At 43.1% G+C, this 18750-nt stretch overlaps 1 protein-coding gene across 14 annotated transcripts in view; it reads right to left on the bottom strand.

Moving 5' to 3' along the window:
- The window catches only part of LOC117582550 (neural-cadherin), a 138680-nt gene that overhangs the window by 92580 nt on the left and 27350 nt on the right, over window positions 1-18750 (bottom strand). For 6 of the 14 annotated variants that reach the window (XM_034270362.1, XM_034270365.1, XM_034270372.1 and 3 more), the window contains exons 1-2: window positions 15955-16646; window positions 521-2341 (exon numbers count right to left, since the gene is read on the bottom strand). In XM_034270362.1, coding sequence (XP_034126253.1) covers window positions 521-2135 — 1615 coding nt within the window. In that variant the 5' untranslated portion in view covers window positions 2136-2341; window positions 15955-16646. Of the gene's footprint in view, window positions 1-520; window positions 2342-15954; window positions 16653-18750 lie in introns of those variants that run through there. The other 8 variants (XM_034270364.1, XM_034270366.1, XM_034270367.1 and 5 more) reach the window with 3 other exon arrangements.

Below are 18750 nucleotides of genomic sequence, written 5' to 3'. Positions count from 1 at the left end.
ATTTGCCATCACACCCGTGAGCAAAGTTCTGGGAAACTCATTAAATCAGCAGCTGTTCCAAGTCATTTCCAATCATCTATATATCATCCACTTATTGACCTCCCAGCCATGGCTGTACTGCTATCCAAATTCAATTAGATTCTGTTTGGATTGGTCATGCTGAAAGGCACTTATGTCCTGTCCGCTGTCCTCTGTCGTCAGCTCTGCTCATCTTTGACACATTTCCATAATGTGGCCATTCTGTCGGGGGCTCATTATGCAGGCGCATTGATATTTCACACACACACACACACTCCACATGTATATGAGAGGGACAAATATAATTATACTTAAATGTGCAACAAATTTATGACTGAAGTGTCCAAATAAATACCGTAAATACTCGCTAATTGCCTTTCAATCTGGCGCACTCTGACAGAATAATTATGACGGAAATTGTTTTCTTTGCAGCGAGAGACTATCATTTGATGGCACACCGACCATAACCTAATCTTATTTTGTATGCAAAACTTCCACTCACCATTGTGTCCCATGTTCGTGATGATGACCCAAAAATCAATGGTTTTTTCTGGTCCAAGCTCCTCGTAGTCCCACTTCTTCTTGACGCGCACCGCCCCATTGGTTTCCACCGTCACCCAGGGATTATCATCGCGTATCTTGAAGGTCTCCTTGTCGGTCTCTTTCTCTAATTGGAACACACTCTTTCCCTCCGTATCGCCATCGGCTTCGGTGAACTCAATCCTCTTGGTGGGTCGAACAGCGCGGGTCACACGCCGCTTCTCGCGGTGATGGGAGTGCAGGTTGACCTCATCGTGTTCCAGGTGCTGCATGATGAAGGACACCGGCTCGGGGGCTAGGAATTCGAGCAGGACCTTTGCTGGCTGTGCGCTCAGCAGGCTGGGATACCGCAGATCATGGGCCACCACTTCGATGAGCAACTCACTGGCGTTGGGCTCTCCCGCGAGCATTATTTCGCCCGTTTGGGGTACAATGATGACCACATTGGAAGGGGACTTCAGGCGATAGGCAATCTTGTCGCCATCGGCATCGGTGGCCTCCACTTTGCCCAGAATGGCGAATCTCTGGTAGCTGACGCTGTTGTTGCTCTCCATGTTGGCGGTCTTCTGGCCGGCGATGGCGAACTTGTAGTCCTGGGACTTGAACACGGGCCTGTTGTCGTTCTCGTCCAGCACGGTGATTTGTATCCTGGACACAGTCTTGTCCAGGCCATCCACATCGGAGGCTTCCACGGAGAGGTCGTAGTGTGCGCGCAGCTCTCTGTCGAGAGGGCGATTTGTGACCAACCAAACGCCGGAGTCATCGTTGCCATCAATCACCAGGGACTTTGCATTCAGCTGGACGTTCTGATTGGCCTTGCGCTCCTGCAGGGCAAAGGCATCGTCCACATTGCCATCGATGATGGTGTAGCGCACCTTCTTGGGCTTGGCCAGCTCCTCCTCCAACAGAGATCCAGAGAAGGCCTGCATCAGGGGCACACCACGCACTCGTGTTCCTGCGGGATGATTCTCCCGAACCTCTCCACTGGCATCCAGCAGCGAGCCCGAGAACCGCAGCATATCGTTGCGGTGCATCACGAACAGCTGCAGATTGTGGGTGTTGGTGGCATTGGGGGTCTGCTCCACCACCACCAGCTGAACGGGACGATTGACCAGCGGTGAGATGTCCGCCGTGGTCATGACCACTCCATCATCAAGCACCGTGAAGTACTTGGAGTAGTCGCTGTCCAGCATGTGATAGGCGGCGGCGACATTTCCTGCTCCAGCACCCTTGGCCACACCATGCGATGTGCCATTCACTTTGACTGGATGTGTCCTAAATTTCTTGATGCTAAAACCAGGATAGGTGTCGTGGGGCAGGACCAGAGACATCTCGCTGTGATGGGAGGAGCTCTTGTCCACATCGCCGGGACTTCCAGCCAGCATCCTGGCGGCATTCTCCGCCGAAAGACCCGCAAAGCTGGTCTCCTCCTCGCTGACAGCTTGGGTAACGGCCAGAAGATGGACTATGACCACAATGATTGAGCAGGAGGATAGATTGAATATGTTGCAAGCAGTACGTTGCCGGAGCGGCCCCCCGTCGCGGGATCGGGCCAAGTGGCAACGTCGTGCCGCCATTATGGTGGGGCACGCGTTGACTTTGCTTTTCGCCAAGTTAATTGCTGACTCTCGTCGTTTCCTCTATATCTTTTTCCGCTCTCTCTCTCTCTCTCCCTCTATAACTATTACTTGTGGATTTTACACTTTACTTTTGAATTATTCATGGATTTTATTTCCTTTGTTCCTCGTTCAAGGGTTCAATACATTTTCCTTGCTGGACGTTTCTGCAAATAGAAGGTGGAAAAAAGGTTAAATTGATTTCTGCTTCATCAGTGGAGGACAGGGAAATATTTTATGGGCAGTGTGCAAGGTTTATGGGTCAATGAAAGTGAATTATTCACTGGTTTTGGAGAGCAAATAACATTTACACAGCCTGTGAAGGCTAATGAAGTACTCAGGGCATTTAGGGGCTACCAGTTTATGCGCGACCAGAGCTCGTAAAAAAGTAAAAACTACAAAACTTTCCATGGGGATTAATCTTTACAGCGATTAAAAGGCAATATGAAGTAATATTTAATAGGAATTTTCTTCTTCAAAACGCTAATTGAATTCGTAACCTTTTCGTGATCCATCATCCCACATAAACCCCAAAACATCTCCATCTGATAATTACGGGGTCTAGGGATTGTTCAGCCATTGAATTTTGGCATTAATTGGATCCCTTTGTAGTTGCCCAACCCAGCGTTAGCTGCCAAATCTCACCGAAATGTGAAAATTAAAAGGAAGCTACTCATTCCATTCCCATAACCACACAGAATTTCCTACAATTTATTTGCTGCTAATTAAAGTAGAAGCCCCCCAATAGCAGGAGAACATTTTCAGGAGTAAGCCACAAAAGACGACGAACAGAACAACGTTTTTGGAGAGCTTCAGGCAAGGGGATGGCATGGGATGGGATGTGGCAACTGCAAGCCTGAGAAAATTGTCAACTTTTCACTTTTTAATTGAGGCAGGCAGCAGCAGCAGGCACAAAGCGTCGTCACAGAAGAGAATGTTGCACAAAGTGAAAACTTTTTAATGATATTAGCAAAAATATTAAATATTCAAGTTATTTGGCACAGAGTAGCCCGAATGTGAGCGACGGGTGGGAGTGCCTCAGCAGTCAAGGACTTTTTTGCCCTTGGGGAGAGATGTGGGATTTTCGGATGCTATTTGATGTCGCCCCGACATGCTCTACATACATAACGCTCCAGCAATCACATTGTCCTAGGCCGAGAACTCTGTCTGGCTACCAGGTTTCGCCCTAGGTTTTGTGTTTCCGAATTTTCGGTTTTCGGTTTTACGTAGGTCTTTCCACCCCCAGAAGTCCCAGCCGAATGTGTGCCACACATGGTCGCCCTTGAAAAAAGTATTTCATTGTGAAAATTATTTTAATTACCCGATGTGCAACACGCCATGTCTGGTATGTCTGTCCCTCATCTATAATCCCAAAACCGGCACGGCACGCACCCTCCCATTTGGGTGTAAGCACCGGCAAGGTAATGAAAGGTTCTGGTTAGTTGAGAGGGAGCGGGAGGGAGAGAGGACAAAAAAGGTTTCCAACAGCTGCGCAGGCGCCGCTGACTTTCCATTGACCGTTGCACAATAACCGAATGTGTTGACAATTATTTTATTTGCTTTTTAGGCGAGAAGGAGGATTTCTGGTCCAACAATTGTTTGACTAGCAGAATGACAGGGAGATTGCTAATGATCTTATAACTAGCCTATGCCGATTATTGGGTTCTTTGGGTGTGACCGGAATGTAGATGTACATTGACAAATGGCAGGGCCCATGAGCTATGGCTAACGATGTGTGGATAGAGGACACAGGGCCGGGTAATGGGCCGCTACTGAGTTGCCGATTTCATGTTTATATTTTTGCAAAGAAATCCAGAAGAAGACATCTAAGAAGATAAATATTTGGAACATGAATTTAATCAACTCCAAATGCTACTTAACTCATTTTAACGATCTCGTGTCATTTATAACCTCTTAAAGTCCCCACAGAACACCTCAACCTAAGTCTCCCATTACCATGTTCATCGAAAATTGAGCATCGTTTGCTCCAAAACTCGATTCCCAAATACATTTAATTCTCACCTCTCTGGGGTTATCTTCACTGCGGCATCTTAATTGCAATTAGCTATGAAAATGTCTCCGCACCGCACATAAAACGGTCCACAGACACGCAAACTTATGGCTACTCTACAGGCTAAATGTATCTGTGTATCTCTGGGATCTGCTAATCAGTTGACGGAGTTGACTACCAAACAAATTATCGAAATGTTCGCGATTTGCATAACTCGCTTCTGGGCCGCTAATAAACCCACATTTTCGGGGGTAACAAGCTCACGGAGATCTTTAAGCCTTATAAATCATTTACAATTTGTTTGGCAGAGTTTTCTTTGAAGCTGAAACAAAATCATTTCATTGTTTCGCCTAATTTCAATCGAGCTGCTTCTGCAGCGGCTTTTGTAGCGTGTAAAAAATTCATTTGAAAATCTCCCCAATCTCCCGCCGATTAATCAAAACAAAGTTGGAACGGAAAAAGAAGACTTGTTTTATTTTTTTCATAGTGTCACTTAATTAAAGGCGAAGATAAAATGCGATACAATATGTTGTATAGAGGAGCTTTTTTGTCGGATATGCATAGCTCTACATTTCGGCATAAATGAATATTTGATGTTGGAATTTCTGTTTCGCCTGATTTATATTTATATATGCAATGCATTCAAATGATTGATGCGTCATGGCAGGCCCCAAAAAGAATAGTTGGATGGAAATATGGAAATGATGAAGATGAATTAGCTATTAAATTGATTAAATCCATGTCGAATTTCGGGCGAAAATAAGCAAGAAAATGTTGGTAAACTATTGAAGAGGTCTCCAACTGCGACACGCCCCCACAGGGCATCACCTTGGGGCACAGCTCTACTCATATTAAAGTCATTTAAAAACGATTAAAAGTCAACGCCAAGCGACCACCTGCTGTGTCGTAAACCCAAGAAGAACTCGTCTGAAAATATATTTTTGGTTCAATTCAAGCCAAGGCGTAGCCCGTTCCTACAGTTTATTCGAATTTTAACTGCTGCCAACAGTTTTTTTAACAAGTTTCAGTAGCTCGCCTCATAAAGATCAACACGAAATGCATAAATTACGACACTTTTATTTGTTGACTTGACTCTCAACCCAAATACAAAAAAAACCTGCCTAATGAACCTTTAATTGTCTTTTGTGGATGATATGTTTGCTTTCTTCCTTTCGGGTACGCTTTTTTTGGTGGATATTGATATTCCGCTCTATTGATTTCCACTTTGGATATTGCCCCATGGCATGCAATTAAAACTCATATTTCCATATTTTATTGACAGGCGCTTTTCACCCGCACAAACAAAAGTTTGCCATCACATTCAAACTGACGATTTCTTTGACGCGCTTTCCAATTCCTTTTTATGACCCAAAGTCAAATCAATTTATGACCATTTTTGAATATTTTCGTTAAGCTTTATTTATTGAATGGCACACAATAAGGAAATAATACTTTTTATGAGATTTTATTATGTATGAATTTGGGGCGGCGCTATCAAATGTATTTAAGGGTCACTTAATGGGCAGGAAAATGAAAGTTGTGGGTGATAATATTCTTAAAGGTTTTAAGGTACTCTTCAATAGCTTTGAAGAAGGAGAGTCTTGATATGTTTTTACCTAAGAAATGTTTGTGAACTTCAAACATAAAGATCTCTCATTTAAAGTTAACCCATTCCCCACATTCTTCTTTTATGTTCCATTTGAAACCCTTTACCCTCATGTTAACCCACAACAAATATTAATTTACAACTCATTTAATACCAAAAGTATAACCCCCTACTTCCAGCAGGGTCAAAAAACTGTTTCACATCCTTTGCCATAAAATTCAACCAAAAAAATTATTAAATTCCAGAATTTTTTACCAAGAACTGCGGGCACAACCCCTAGAATATTATGCAAATGAAAGGAAACTATTTAAATGTTTAGCCCTACCACCCATTGCCATAAACGAAGGGTTTGTAAATCCCTACATGGTACGCATATGCAAAGCCCACTTCATCAAAGGCGATGAAGCATTCTGTTAGAGGAGATTTCTCTGTTGTGTGCCACCAGCCAGCGCGTGGCACTTCAGCAACAATAGAACGAACAGCTACTAGCTCTCACTCTCAGGTAGAACATTTTTGAAAATGAATAGAATGACAGACAGTCAGGGGAGAGGAGCAACGACTGGGGGTTGAAACACGCTTCATTTTTGGTTTTTATAAAGGAATAGGGAGAGAGACTGGCAAAGGGAAAGGGAATGAGAGTGGGATGTGGGTCCGCTTAATGTAGCCGGGAATATGGCAACAGAACGGATGACAGACAGAGACCAGGACACAAACGAAGTGCTTCATCAAATATGAAATAGGCGAGAGAGCCCAGATCTACATCCAGTGCCCATGAGACTGAGAGGGGAACCCCAACACCAACACCAACACCAACCTCAATGCCAATCCCAATCCCAATCCCAACCAAAAATGTCATTTACTGGTGCATGCCCCTCGGTGACAATGAAAAATTGAGCAGACAATGATTAATTGAGCTGTTGTTTATGCTATTTAAATTGAAGTCAAAAAGATTCCCTCTCCAAGCTTATAATTTCCCAATGAAATTCCCGTGAAATCATAAATCGGTCTGGGGGCCCACAAAACTCATGAAATTCCCCAGGTCCTTGGAGTATTTATGGCCTGTCAACACTCTCGCAAAAAGGATGCTGGGCAGAAAATGACTTGAACATGCAAATATTGCATTGGTTTCTCTTCTCCCGAGGCTTTTGTCTGAGTCTCCGGTCATAAATAAAGTCATTACGCACCTTTTCGCCCCCTTTCCTTATTTATTTTTTCTGTGCTCAATTTTTTGTGCCATGCGCCAAAGGATTGGATTGGAAATTGGCCCAGACAATGCATATCGGGCGTTCGTGGCAAATATTTGCATATCGGCGGCAAACAACAGAAGGCGAGACGGTCGTAGTCCGTACCAAAAGAAACCCGTCCAAAAGAAACCCGCTCGAGCAGCGTAAACACAGTAGCCAGGTCCAACAGGAGGAGGAGGCGTGGCCTGTGCACACACACTCGAGGTACGATACCCGATACTATCCTCTGTCTGTCTGTCTGGATGGCCGTATGGCTGGCTGGGCTCTCAACAAATTATGTGTTAACACATGGGCATGAGTCTTTGGTGACACGCCCTCTCTAGACGCTGAGTGGGCAAAAACACAAACTACCTGTAGTACTAACTGGAATTCAGCGATAATGATAACTCAGGTAGCTGATCACACACTCGAGAAGGTGCACAAGACCAACAGGATGATACATTGCTGGCTTGCATGGATCAGAATGGAATGGTTAAGATGTTGTTGTAAGTAATAGTTTAAGTGCTTAAACACTGGCAGAAATTTGTGGAGTCTGAAATATGGATTCTAAAAGAACTGTAGAAACGTAGATAAATAATAATCCAATAATAATCTTAATACCTCAATTCAGAATCTTTAGTTGCACACAATAATTCTCTTTTTGTAATACCTCTACTTTCCCTCTTTCCCCCGTTCAACCCGAACAATTGGCCATTATAATGACATTAACTGTGTTCCCCCAAAGGCGTAGGAATATTTCGCTTCAGTAATAACAATTTTAGTTGATCAAAAGTGCTCTGGGTCACTGCATGCCGAAGCTTTTAAGCAATTAAATGTGGGACCTGCAGACAGCAAACTCTTCACTTTGCGAACCCTTCCTTCCTTTCTTCCCTTGGTTGTCTTGTGCCAGCGACGACTCCTCTTACTCCTAATTACTTTTTTCCCCTGCGTTGCCTTCTTTGTGAATGCGAACGCCTGGGAGGTGTTGAATAGAGGTAACACCTTAATTAAATTTGCAGACTTTTGTCTGGCTGTTGAGCTCTGAGGAATATTTTGCGTGTGCACAAAGCAGAATTCTTCGATGTGCCATTAATGGAACGGAAACTGTGGCTTGGAGAGAGGCAACACAGCGCTCTGGGGCGGCCAATTGCTGATTACTTTTATTTGGAAAAGGCGATTAAGTAATTTTGTGTGTGTTTGGGATTAACATTGCGTTCCGCATGCAATCTTCCTCTCTAGTACTTTAAAAGCTGACTGCTTGGATACCCTGGAGGTAGTTGAGATCGAAACGGTTGGAATTTGAGGGGTTGGACGCGGGGTTCCCAAGAGGGATATGGATTTTACGAAAACCAACAAGTTCTCACAAACACAGAGGCGGGAACTCATTCGTATTTTCTACACTTCCAAGGACAGCTCCTAATCCTATTTCAAAGCATAAGATAGTTGAAATTAAATGTTTCCTCTTCCCTTTGTAGACAAAAAGTACTTCTAGCAATCCCATTATACCCTTCCATCACTTTAGTCTGATGGCATTAAGGTGCACCACCTAAAAGTCCAGCGAAGCTTTGGACAGCTAACGAGAAATGGTGAACAATGGCACAGAACCGGGCATGAAATGTGCCAAAAACTTATGAGAAGACCAGCAACTGAAACAAGTCCGAAGCGAGAGAGAACTGTTGGCAGTGTGCCCGGGCAGGAACAAGCAATGCAGAAACAACTCTCTCATGTAAGAGACGGTCTGTCGGCAATTGTCTGACTTAGGGGGAAGCCCCAATCCAACTCGACTCGACTCACCTCAACCCAACCCTCCCCGAGTCCACACCACACCCAGAACTCCCATTACCTTCCGTTGCACTTCCGGCGTCATCGTTGGCACAAAAAGTGCAATGTACTAAAATTGAATTAAACAAAAAAAAAGCAAAAACAAAAAAAAAGAAGGAGAATAGAATACAAAACAAACAAAGTAGAACGCAGAAATAGCAATCGATGGAAGCGATGGAAGAGAGTCGCTGAGAGAGAGGTTGTTGGGGGGAGAAAGGTATGCCCCTCGGTACAGTGACCGTCATAAGCAAAAAGGCCATTCAACTTGCATGCACGGCGAGGGGTTGCATTCGAGTGTGTGTGTGTGTGTGTGTGTGTGGAATGTGGCATCAAGGTTAAATATTTGCATTTTTTGCTGCATTCTGCATTCTTTTACGCGGTTTGCACTCGAGTATTGCACTGTCGCTTATTTTGCAGCGTCCAATGAGTGTGTGCCACATTTTAATTGGGCGACATTTTAATTCCCAAAAGCCTCGAACACTAATTAAATTGAGCCAGAATCCGCAGCATAAATGCACGATTGGGGGCGGGAATTAATTGGAAAGCATTTCCAATCCGGTAAAAACAATAAAACGCGGTGTAAACGTAAAAATATCCCAAGTGGGGAATAAATGCATCGATTGGAACACCTAAATAAATAACAGATGCGAAACGCACGAGGGAAAATGTTGGTATTTCCATGCACACGTCAATAGGGTGCGTTTCCAAATTGGGTGAAAATGGGAGAGACGAACGTGGCAAAGTAGGAATTTCTGAATGTCCACTAATAAATACAATAGAATATCAATGGGAAAACTGTTTGCTGAAATAATATTGTTCTAATCAGAGCAAGGAATAATATTAAACGTGCGCACAAACGAAATTTGAGAAGAATCTTTTGGTTATAAAATAAATTTGAGCTAATCCGTGTGAAAAATAATATAAAAAGCAAATAGAGATTTAAATTAGCTCAACGAGGAACCTAAATGGATGAAATATACCCCTTAGGGGTAGAATTTAAAAGTCTTTTGAAAATTAGTTTAAGAAAAGATATTTTTTTTTATGCGAAATATATTTATTTAAGAAGGAAAGAAAACAAATATTATTTACTTTGCTCCATTTGCTCCCATTAATCCGCATATAGGTTTGTTCATATTTTCCCTTTGCTATTACTAACATTTTACTGCTGGCCTAAACAAGTCATTGATTGCCGTTGTCTGGCATTCTCCACTCTTTCTCTCTGTCTCCCTGCACTGTCTCACTCCCTTTTTTGTCTCTCACCCTTTGCTTTCTTTTTGTTCTTTCACGTATTTATGCGCAGTCACGTTGTTGCTGTCGCATATCTTCTGCTTCTTCGCTCTCTTTCTTTTGTTGTTTCTGAATGAATTTTACATTTTTATAGCGCCTGGCCGCAGCAGCACCAGCAGCAGCATCATCAGCAGCAGTCCCGTGCCCCTGTTCTTCCTGTGTGGCTCACCCCTACACCAGACCCCCTACTCCACCAACCATACATGACGTGTGGTGTGTGTATACCCCGTACATCTGCAGTTTTTTTTGTTGTGTTCCTACAGATTTGTCACAAGTATTGCCGCACTCCACTCCACACTTTGCTTCCTTTTTTTTTGCCATTTGTCGTCACCACCCTCAAATGCCCAACCCTGGGTAGCGGTTGAGGTCCTGAATCCTGATTCTGGTCCTGGGTCCAGCCCTACAGCTTCCTGCTTTTGTGCAATAAAAAGGATACGATGCGCGAGAGCACACACACATAAATATCCACGGAACACACACACAGACAATTGAGAGAAGTCTACGACGTAGACGAATCCGAAGCCGGAATCGTCGTCAAAGCAGGAGGAAGCGTGTGGAAGCGTAGCCTGGGTGATGGTTGAGGGGTGCAGGAGATTCATTCAGGGACCACAGCTACAGCTTCAGCCACAGCCACCGGCAAAGAGGGCAATCACCCGACACTGGAGATCAGAATGTTCCTATATATGATTTTTGCTCGGGGTTGCAATTCCTATTGATTTTTCTATTGTTTTTGCCGCTACTGCCAGTTACGAGCACAGTGCGGCAAAATTGCACCATTTCTCGTAAATCTTTTTCTTTTGCTCCCTCACTTTTGATGCAGATTGAAATTTGTACCCCCAGCAGCTGACTTCATCTCCAATTTGTTGCAAGTGCCACTTGGCAAAACAAAAAAACTAACTCGAACGAACGCACATCAACCATTTGACACAATATGCAGATTAGCAGCTAATGCCGCCTGCTACTGCTGCTGCTACTTCCAGATACTTGTACTTCTCTCTCTCCTTCTCTCTCGCTCCATGTGATGCTGGTGCCACACTCCGTGGCTGCAGCTCTCTGCTCCACTTAAGACTGATTGATTGTCAAGTGGGTTCGGGCTCTGACCCTTTTTGCAGTGGCTTCCGCACAACTCCAAACAAATGCAATTATTCAGCATATGAATTGATGTAAGCTTGTTAGAGTTATAAGCTTAGCTCCCAGTGGGATTGGAGGCTCCAGATACTTTGCCACACACACAGCAGATACTTTGTACGAGTCATGAAAGAGCAATTCCCAGAAGCTGTAGAATGAGTTTGGGTTTATCTATGGGTACCCTGGGTAACAAACCGCTTAGATGGTTTGTTTGAATGGCTTGTCGTATTAACTATGAATTATTATTATTATTATTATTATATGCGAAGAAGTGGGATAAACACACAATATTATACCCAGACTATGAATGTAGAGGATAAGAAATCTTTCCTTGAAATGTTATAGAAATTATATTCTAAAAATCTCAGCTTAAGACTCTGAAGGATACTGAGTCATACAAACATCAGATATTCTCCCAAACATTCTGTTTGAAATACGTTTAAATAAATAGCTGTCGAACCTTATTTGTAGAAATGCATTAAAAATTGTCATTTATTACAGCTAACAGTGCGGAGCAGATGTATTAGCAAATTATCATGCACAATGAACTATTGAATCAACTATAAATTAACTGCATTGTTATAATGGATATGGCAGTTCTACCATTACAAAAAACCCATCTCATATGTATATTCAACTTTTTCTTGCACATATCAACTTTTAATTTCTGTAAAATATTGTAAAATCACTCGTACTCGTACTGCGATGGGTCTCTGCATTTAATTGCTGTTGCCAGCTAATAAATTTTAATTGTCCTCAATTAGCAACGGAATGCAGTGGAAAATATGAACACAAAAAAAGAGTGCAAAGAGGGAAATCATTTTAGATTGGGGTTGCAGCTCTTTTGTACGAGGCCTTCGGTTGCATTTTAAGCATTTTAAGTATGAGTGTTCTGCCCCTGCCACTGCTGCTCGGTCGGAAGTTGTTTGCATATTTATGTGGACACAAAATTCCATTAGAACTGACAAATTCTGCATTGCCACAGAAGACAGACCGAGCCTCAATTAAAGATGTTGCACATTTGGAGAAGGCAAAACGAAAGGCAAAATAACATGCAACGTTCGGCAGCATGTGGACTTCCCAGGCTGACCCTTCCACATCCATTTCCAGCAACACCAACCATCATCATCAGTCCCACACATGCTGTTCACATGTGGCCGAGACGAGACGAATGCATTAAGCAGAAATTTCATTCATAAAGATTTCATTTCATTTTCGCCCTGCACTCAGACCACAAGCCGTTGGCATGGCACCCGGTCAAAAGAATGCAACGAAACGGCCAAAAAGGAGAACGATTTATGACCCAGGGGCGTACGTAGGTAGCTCCTTGAGAGGGTCATATAAGTGAAGCGCCGGAATCAAAAGGCATATTGAAATATAAAAAAAAAGGGTTTATATTTGGGATTTCACACTGGGAAATATTGGAGTAGAGTGGAATAACCTTTTATTTATTGTAATTATCCGAAAATATGGTGAGTTTCGAAATATTCTTTAAACAGTAAATTGTATTTATTCTACAGTCAACAACCTGGGCTTTCTGGAAGACCCTTCTCCACTTTGACCACTGCGTTTCCCAAAAACTCAGATCCACTCGAATGGGAGCCCGAACGAAAATTGGTGAAACTTCAACCAAGTATATAATAAATGAGAAATTGTTTAAATATTTGCCACACACGAATGCGGGGCATGCAAATTCATTGAGCGCTTCAAATTCTCCATTTCGAAATTCGTTTTGCAGCAAAAAGAACTCCGCTCCGAATGCACAGAATGGAAATCAAGGAATTATAATTGTATATCGAATGCAGGGGACGTGCGTTGAGAGAAGCCTCGGATGGGTTAGGGTTCAAATAAATTGCTTTTGACTTTTGCATCAAAGTCCAAAGTCCTTGAGGTCCAACTTTATTTTGATGGAGGCTTGGCTTGTCGCTTGAGTGGAAAATTGCCACAGAATTCTTGAGATGCTCAGATACACCGAGGAAATAGAGGTGGAAACTAATCAATTTTTTGCTTTAGCCGTTAAAGTGCCGAAAAAAATTAATTGAAAATGCTCTCAAAGAAAAGGGAAGTTGGTAATCTCGCAACTATCTTTGCCCCGCTCTTATTTTGCATAACCAGAGGAAAGGTTTTTGTTGCCTTTCTTTCAATTTAACCGCAAAGCAATCTCAATCAATCTCAATAGTTATTGACCAGACCTCCTCCCTCCTCGTACCTCTCACCTGGACACTTTGAGTCCAATATTTCACGTGTTTTTTCGCTTCTCGAGCCGCCGTCGCCATCGATCAATGAATTTTTTTCATGAGACTCTGTAGCGTCTTGGTCGGCGGCGGGCTTCGACCGCAATAAGTCAAATACGAGGCCAGCGAGCTTCATTATGGCTCGAACCCAACCGCAGAGGGGAACCGAGGCCAACAACCATAGCAGCCGTCTCGGTCTCAATAGGCTAGAGGGAAGACAATGCAGCTGAGATAAGTCAATTATATTGACTTCTTGGCCAAGAACTCTTTGAGGCTGTCTGAAGCTTTTAAGGTGGCAAGCAGCTCAGCCGATGCTGCTGCTGCTGCTGCTGCTGCTGCTGCTGCTCCTCACATAATTCCCACAGTTGAAAGTCAGCGTCACCGTCTGCTTCTTCCGATTCCTCTGGCTGTTTTTTTGTAGCCTTTGGCTCGAACCAAGGCGATAACATCAACGCTGTCAATGGCAAAATGGTAGGACAGTGGTAAGGAAAGTTGAGAAAATCGGTAAAGGATGCTATTGAATGTTTGGAGTGCTGGTAGGTTGAGTGATCGTTCCCAGAGTCACTATAATTTATGCACTTTCCATTCAGATACATTTCATAAAGATATCTGTTTCATTTTCTACCTTCATACACTTCTATATATTAATTTACTTGTCGAATTTTATATCTTCCCAATTGCCATAATTTTCTACCCACTGTCCATCCACTTTGTTCAACGCGCTGGCTGTGCCACACTTTGCTCAAACAAAAACTCTTTCGGCCCGCCTGTGTTTTATTATTTTTCTGGCTGGCACGTAGATTTATACTCATATTTATATATTTTTTTCTTCTTTAATTTTTTGGTTTTTTCGCCGTCTCGTATAGCATCTTCGAACCGCTTTGAGCTTTGGTCTTGATTGCCTGTCGGGGTCGAGTTTTTTTGTTCGGAGCCACGAGAAGTGTAGACGCAATTTACTGATTACATTATTGCTCGCAAATTGCTAGATTATAGTTTGGTTGTTGGCTGCAAATTATTGCTGTTATTATTGACTGACAAATTATAGTGATTAGTTTTTCATATTTTTCAATAAAATGGAAAATTTGTTCCTGTTGTTGTAGCAATTTTGCCGCTTAATATGTGAGAAAGTTTGAGGAGGAACAGCAGGGTCTCCAAATATGTTTTAAGTGGTGTGTAGACTGTTATTATTTGGGCTTACAAAATGGAATGTGGTTTTCAAATAAATGGCAGATATTAAAGTGGGAATTATACAAATTTTGTGTGCAAAAATAAGAACATCAATTAATCAGTAACAATTATTGTAGTGCAGTGTAGATGCACTGTCATTCATATCATGGACTTCTAAAGCGCAAAGTGTCTGCCCCACTCTACAAAAATAGTTCGCATTTTGCACATCCCTTGAATAAACTATCGCAAAGCTGTATTTTCCTTTCGCTTTGTCAAATTCTAGTTGGATTCCCGTTATTTCGCCTTCATTGCTTTTCCTCCCCTCACAATCCGACCGTTCCGTACAAAGCAAACATGAAAGCAAAGAGTAGGAAACCGGCAAGAAAGGCGCAGCAAAAGCAAAATGAAAGAATAAAGGAACGAACAAGTGCAGTCAACAGAGAGGCACACAGAGAGACTCTCAGCAAGAGAGACAGAGAGCAGGAACCTGTTTTGGAGAGTAAGCTCAAAATTCTGCAAAGCTGACAGAACTCTCTCTCTCCCTCCCTCTGGCTTTCTCTCTTTCTCTGTGCAGAAAAAGTAACCACCCCCCGGGTAGCCACTCTCTGCAGAGTCCTGCCAATTCTGTTCAAAGGAAACTATGTGGAGTACTACGGATTCGTATTTTTGCTGATAAGCGGCAGCTGACGTCGCGGGCGGAAGGGGTTGGGTGGGAAGGCCAGGGCATAATTGTAGCTCCAGACGGAGAGTGGAATGAGAGGGACCGGGAAATCGATCGATTTTTCATGCTCCCCAAAACCAGAGAGGAAGAGCTCCACCGAAAAGAAATTGCTGCATACGCACAGGAGCACTAGCGGCTTCTCGGGGCTGGGGCTCTGCTTTTGGACGACGCTCTTTCACTGTGTGAGAGCTTCCTCGATATGTGTGCGAGAGTTTCCTCCATGTGTGGTGTGTATGTATATGTCTAAGGTGTGTTAACCTCAAATGCGCCACACACACACACACACACACACACACACACAAGAAGAGAGAGAAAGGCACGGAGAAATACAAAATCAAAATGAAATTTGTTAAAGAAATTAAACCACAAATGCTATGAAGAAAACCTGAATAAAACAGGAATTAATCATTGTTGAAACTTCACAATTGTACACCTTGCATTCAGTTAACATTTTGCCAAAGTACCCGCAACTTTCTTTCACTATAAACATTTACATTGTAGCTTTTTAGGAATTCAAAACTATCAGTTTAAATTACTATTTTTAAAGTTGTTAGTCTAACAGTATCCATTATTTCAGCTTACATTTTGTTTTGGAATTTCCGTGAACTTCCTGTTTTTGTTGTAAAACTTCAGCTACTAATCCCAATTATTGATTTTCATCCAGAGCTTTTGGTGTTTTTTCCCTAACTTTCTCTAACTTCAATAATCCTTACGGCTTTTAAATGTTGAATCCGGTTTTTGGATCCGTTTTTAGTTACCAAAAACACTTTTACACGTTTGCACAAACACACGCACATGGGTATATAAATTTCACACGTATATATCGCCTTTTGTTGTATATGTATAATATTTTTGAGAGGATTTTCCTCGTATTTCCACTTGATGTATTAATTTCCTTGGCATTCAATAGAATTTTGTTGACTCTTTCTCTATGGACTTTTTGTTTAGAATTTATTTAAAACAATTTTTTAAGCTGTGCCCATTTCAAACACGCACAGACATGCACACACTTTCGCACAGGGGCACGGGGCACGGGACACGCGACGCGAAACCCAACACAGACATACGATTTTTCACTCTGCGCCTATGTATTGTACAACCGGATGGATGTGTGTGGGGTGTGGGGAGATGGGCGGGTGGGGTGTGTCTGTGTATATCCTTTGGCGCGGACCAAAGCGTAGAACCGGGGACCGGAGCTCTATAAACAGTTTTCTGCCCTGTGAAAAGCGGAGACGCCGTCGTCGTCCTACCACGAGCAACTCAAACGACACAATGAGCGCGGCGCATATTGGAAAAGTCCTCACAGCCAGAGTGCGGAACGCTATGAGAATTTTCCACCACCAAACAAAAAAAAGGCAGAGGTCTCTAAGCAGACAGGGAGAGACCTCAGCGAGAGAGCGAGCGAGTGCATGCAGTGAGTGGGCGCAGAGAGAGCGAGAAAACTCTCTCTATCTTTCGCTCAATCAGATGTTTTGCATCCCAGCCTGGGCCTACACATCCGGACTCTGGATGATCCCATCTCTCCCCCAAACACACACATACAATCAACCGCAGATGGAACTTCCTGACTTCCTACGTTTCGGTTATAGCTGTAGCCATAGCTCTAAACCCCCGTTCCCTGCCCCTGTTCCCTGTTCCTGTCCACTGAGGTGTTTCTGTTTATATGTATGTGTGTAATATCCTGTAGTTTCATGAGTTTCCGTTACACTCGACGTTTTTTGTCCTTTTTCGTGGTTTGCTAGTGATGCTCCTAAAAGGATGTTTCGAGTTGCGTTTTTCATAACTTTCCTGAGGGGGTTTCAAGGCAAAGTTTGGTTTTAAACACACAGAAAGGTAATTATATGTCAGACAGAAGTAGATACAAATTTGTTAAGCCATGGATTTGCAGAGCAGAAAGATCTCAAAGGTATGCAAATACCACGGCGGATAATTCGTTTAAATATGCAGAAGCGCGGATTGCAATCCAAGCACAATTTTTTGTACTTCAATTATTTTAAATTAATTAAAATAAAATTTTAAAAAAGTGAATAAAGGAGAAAAAGTTCCTATTCGTTCTTCTCCGAAGTATTCAACATAATTAGATCTCATCCCATTCCCAAAAACCCAAATCAAATTAAAGTTTTAATTGCGAAATTACCTAAAAGCTATTCCGTTGCGACACACCCTACTGCAGTGGAAACATAAAAACTAAACAACTAAAAAATGAAATAAATCAGCAGCAGACAGAGGACGGAGAAGTGGAAGTAAAAGCAAATGCAAGGTAAAAACTCATAAATACTCATTTTGCATGAATGAGAAAATAAAATGAAATTTGCATTTGACTGCACACGACTACGATGTGAAAATTATATGCCCGCAATATACAGATATTTAAGGTGGAAGTCGTATCCCATCCATCGCCATTGCCCCCCTGCCGAAAGTTATGCACACAATAAACGCTCCCCAAGAAGTTCGTAAATTTATCATGAGGGCAAGAGCAAAAAAAAAAACTCTGAAAAAAAATACTAGGAAAAAACAACAGCCAAAGGACGCAACAGGAAGTTAGCCAAAAACAAAAAGAAAGGAACAAGAGGAGCAAGTGGAGAGCCAGGAGGCCCCTGGCGAGTGAAGAAAGGAAGCACGCAAAATGCGCGCCATATGATCGAGTAAACACGAGAGGGGCCAGGAATGCTAAGGGTGCTGCAGTTAAAAAGAGAACCTGAGAAATGGGAGCACGTCAAGTGGGAAATGCAAGGACCCTCGCACACACTCACGCACGCATGCACACATAGCGAGTGTAAGAGTAGAAATCCTAGCCAAAAAAGTGCCATGTTCTTGGGGAGAGTCTGCACTAGGCGACCCACGAATACACTCAAACAGACTAGCAAATGCCCCCTCAAAGAGACTCACAAATACACTCAGCCAGACACATGCCAAACACACACACAAACACAAACTCAAGCACAGCTGGGAGCCAAGTTACCGTTGAGAAACCCGTATCGCACGTGCCTCCAATTGGAAGAAGAACAAAACGGTAACGCACCGAACGCGACGACAGCAAACGGAACTCTGAGTGCAACTCTGAGACGACAATTCGCAAGGAGCAGTTCGCGAAACGGCACGGAATGGAATGGAAACGGAACACGCAAAGAGCGAAAGGGAGCGACTTTTTGCAGACGGTTTTGGTGAATGCAGTTTTCTGGTTAGTGGATGATGGACCTGGACCTGCTGGAGCCCCCCTCAAACCATGGGCACAGTAGTGGGTGGAGGCTTGGATAAGGGAAGGCAGAAATGTTGCCCCACGAATTTCTGTAATTACGCAGCAAGTATGTTGCGGAACGGGTGTGGGGGTGGGGGGGGGGGGGGGTTTGTAAGGGGCTGCGGCGAAAAAAGGAAAGG

This window comes from Drosophila guanche, unplaced genomic scaffold (genome assembly GCF_900245975.1).
Source record: "Drosophila guanche unplaced genomic scaffold, DGUA_6, whole genome shotgun sequence".
Taxonomy (NCBI): domain Eukaryota; kingdom Metazoa; phylum Arthropoda; class Insecta; order Diptera; family Drosophilidae; genus Drosophila; species Drosophila guanche.
This window is presented reverse-complemented; position numbering and strand designations above follow the sequence as displayed.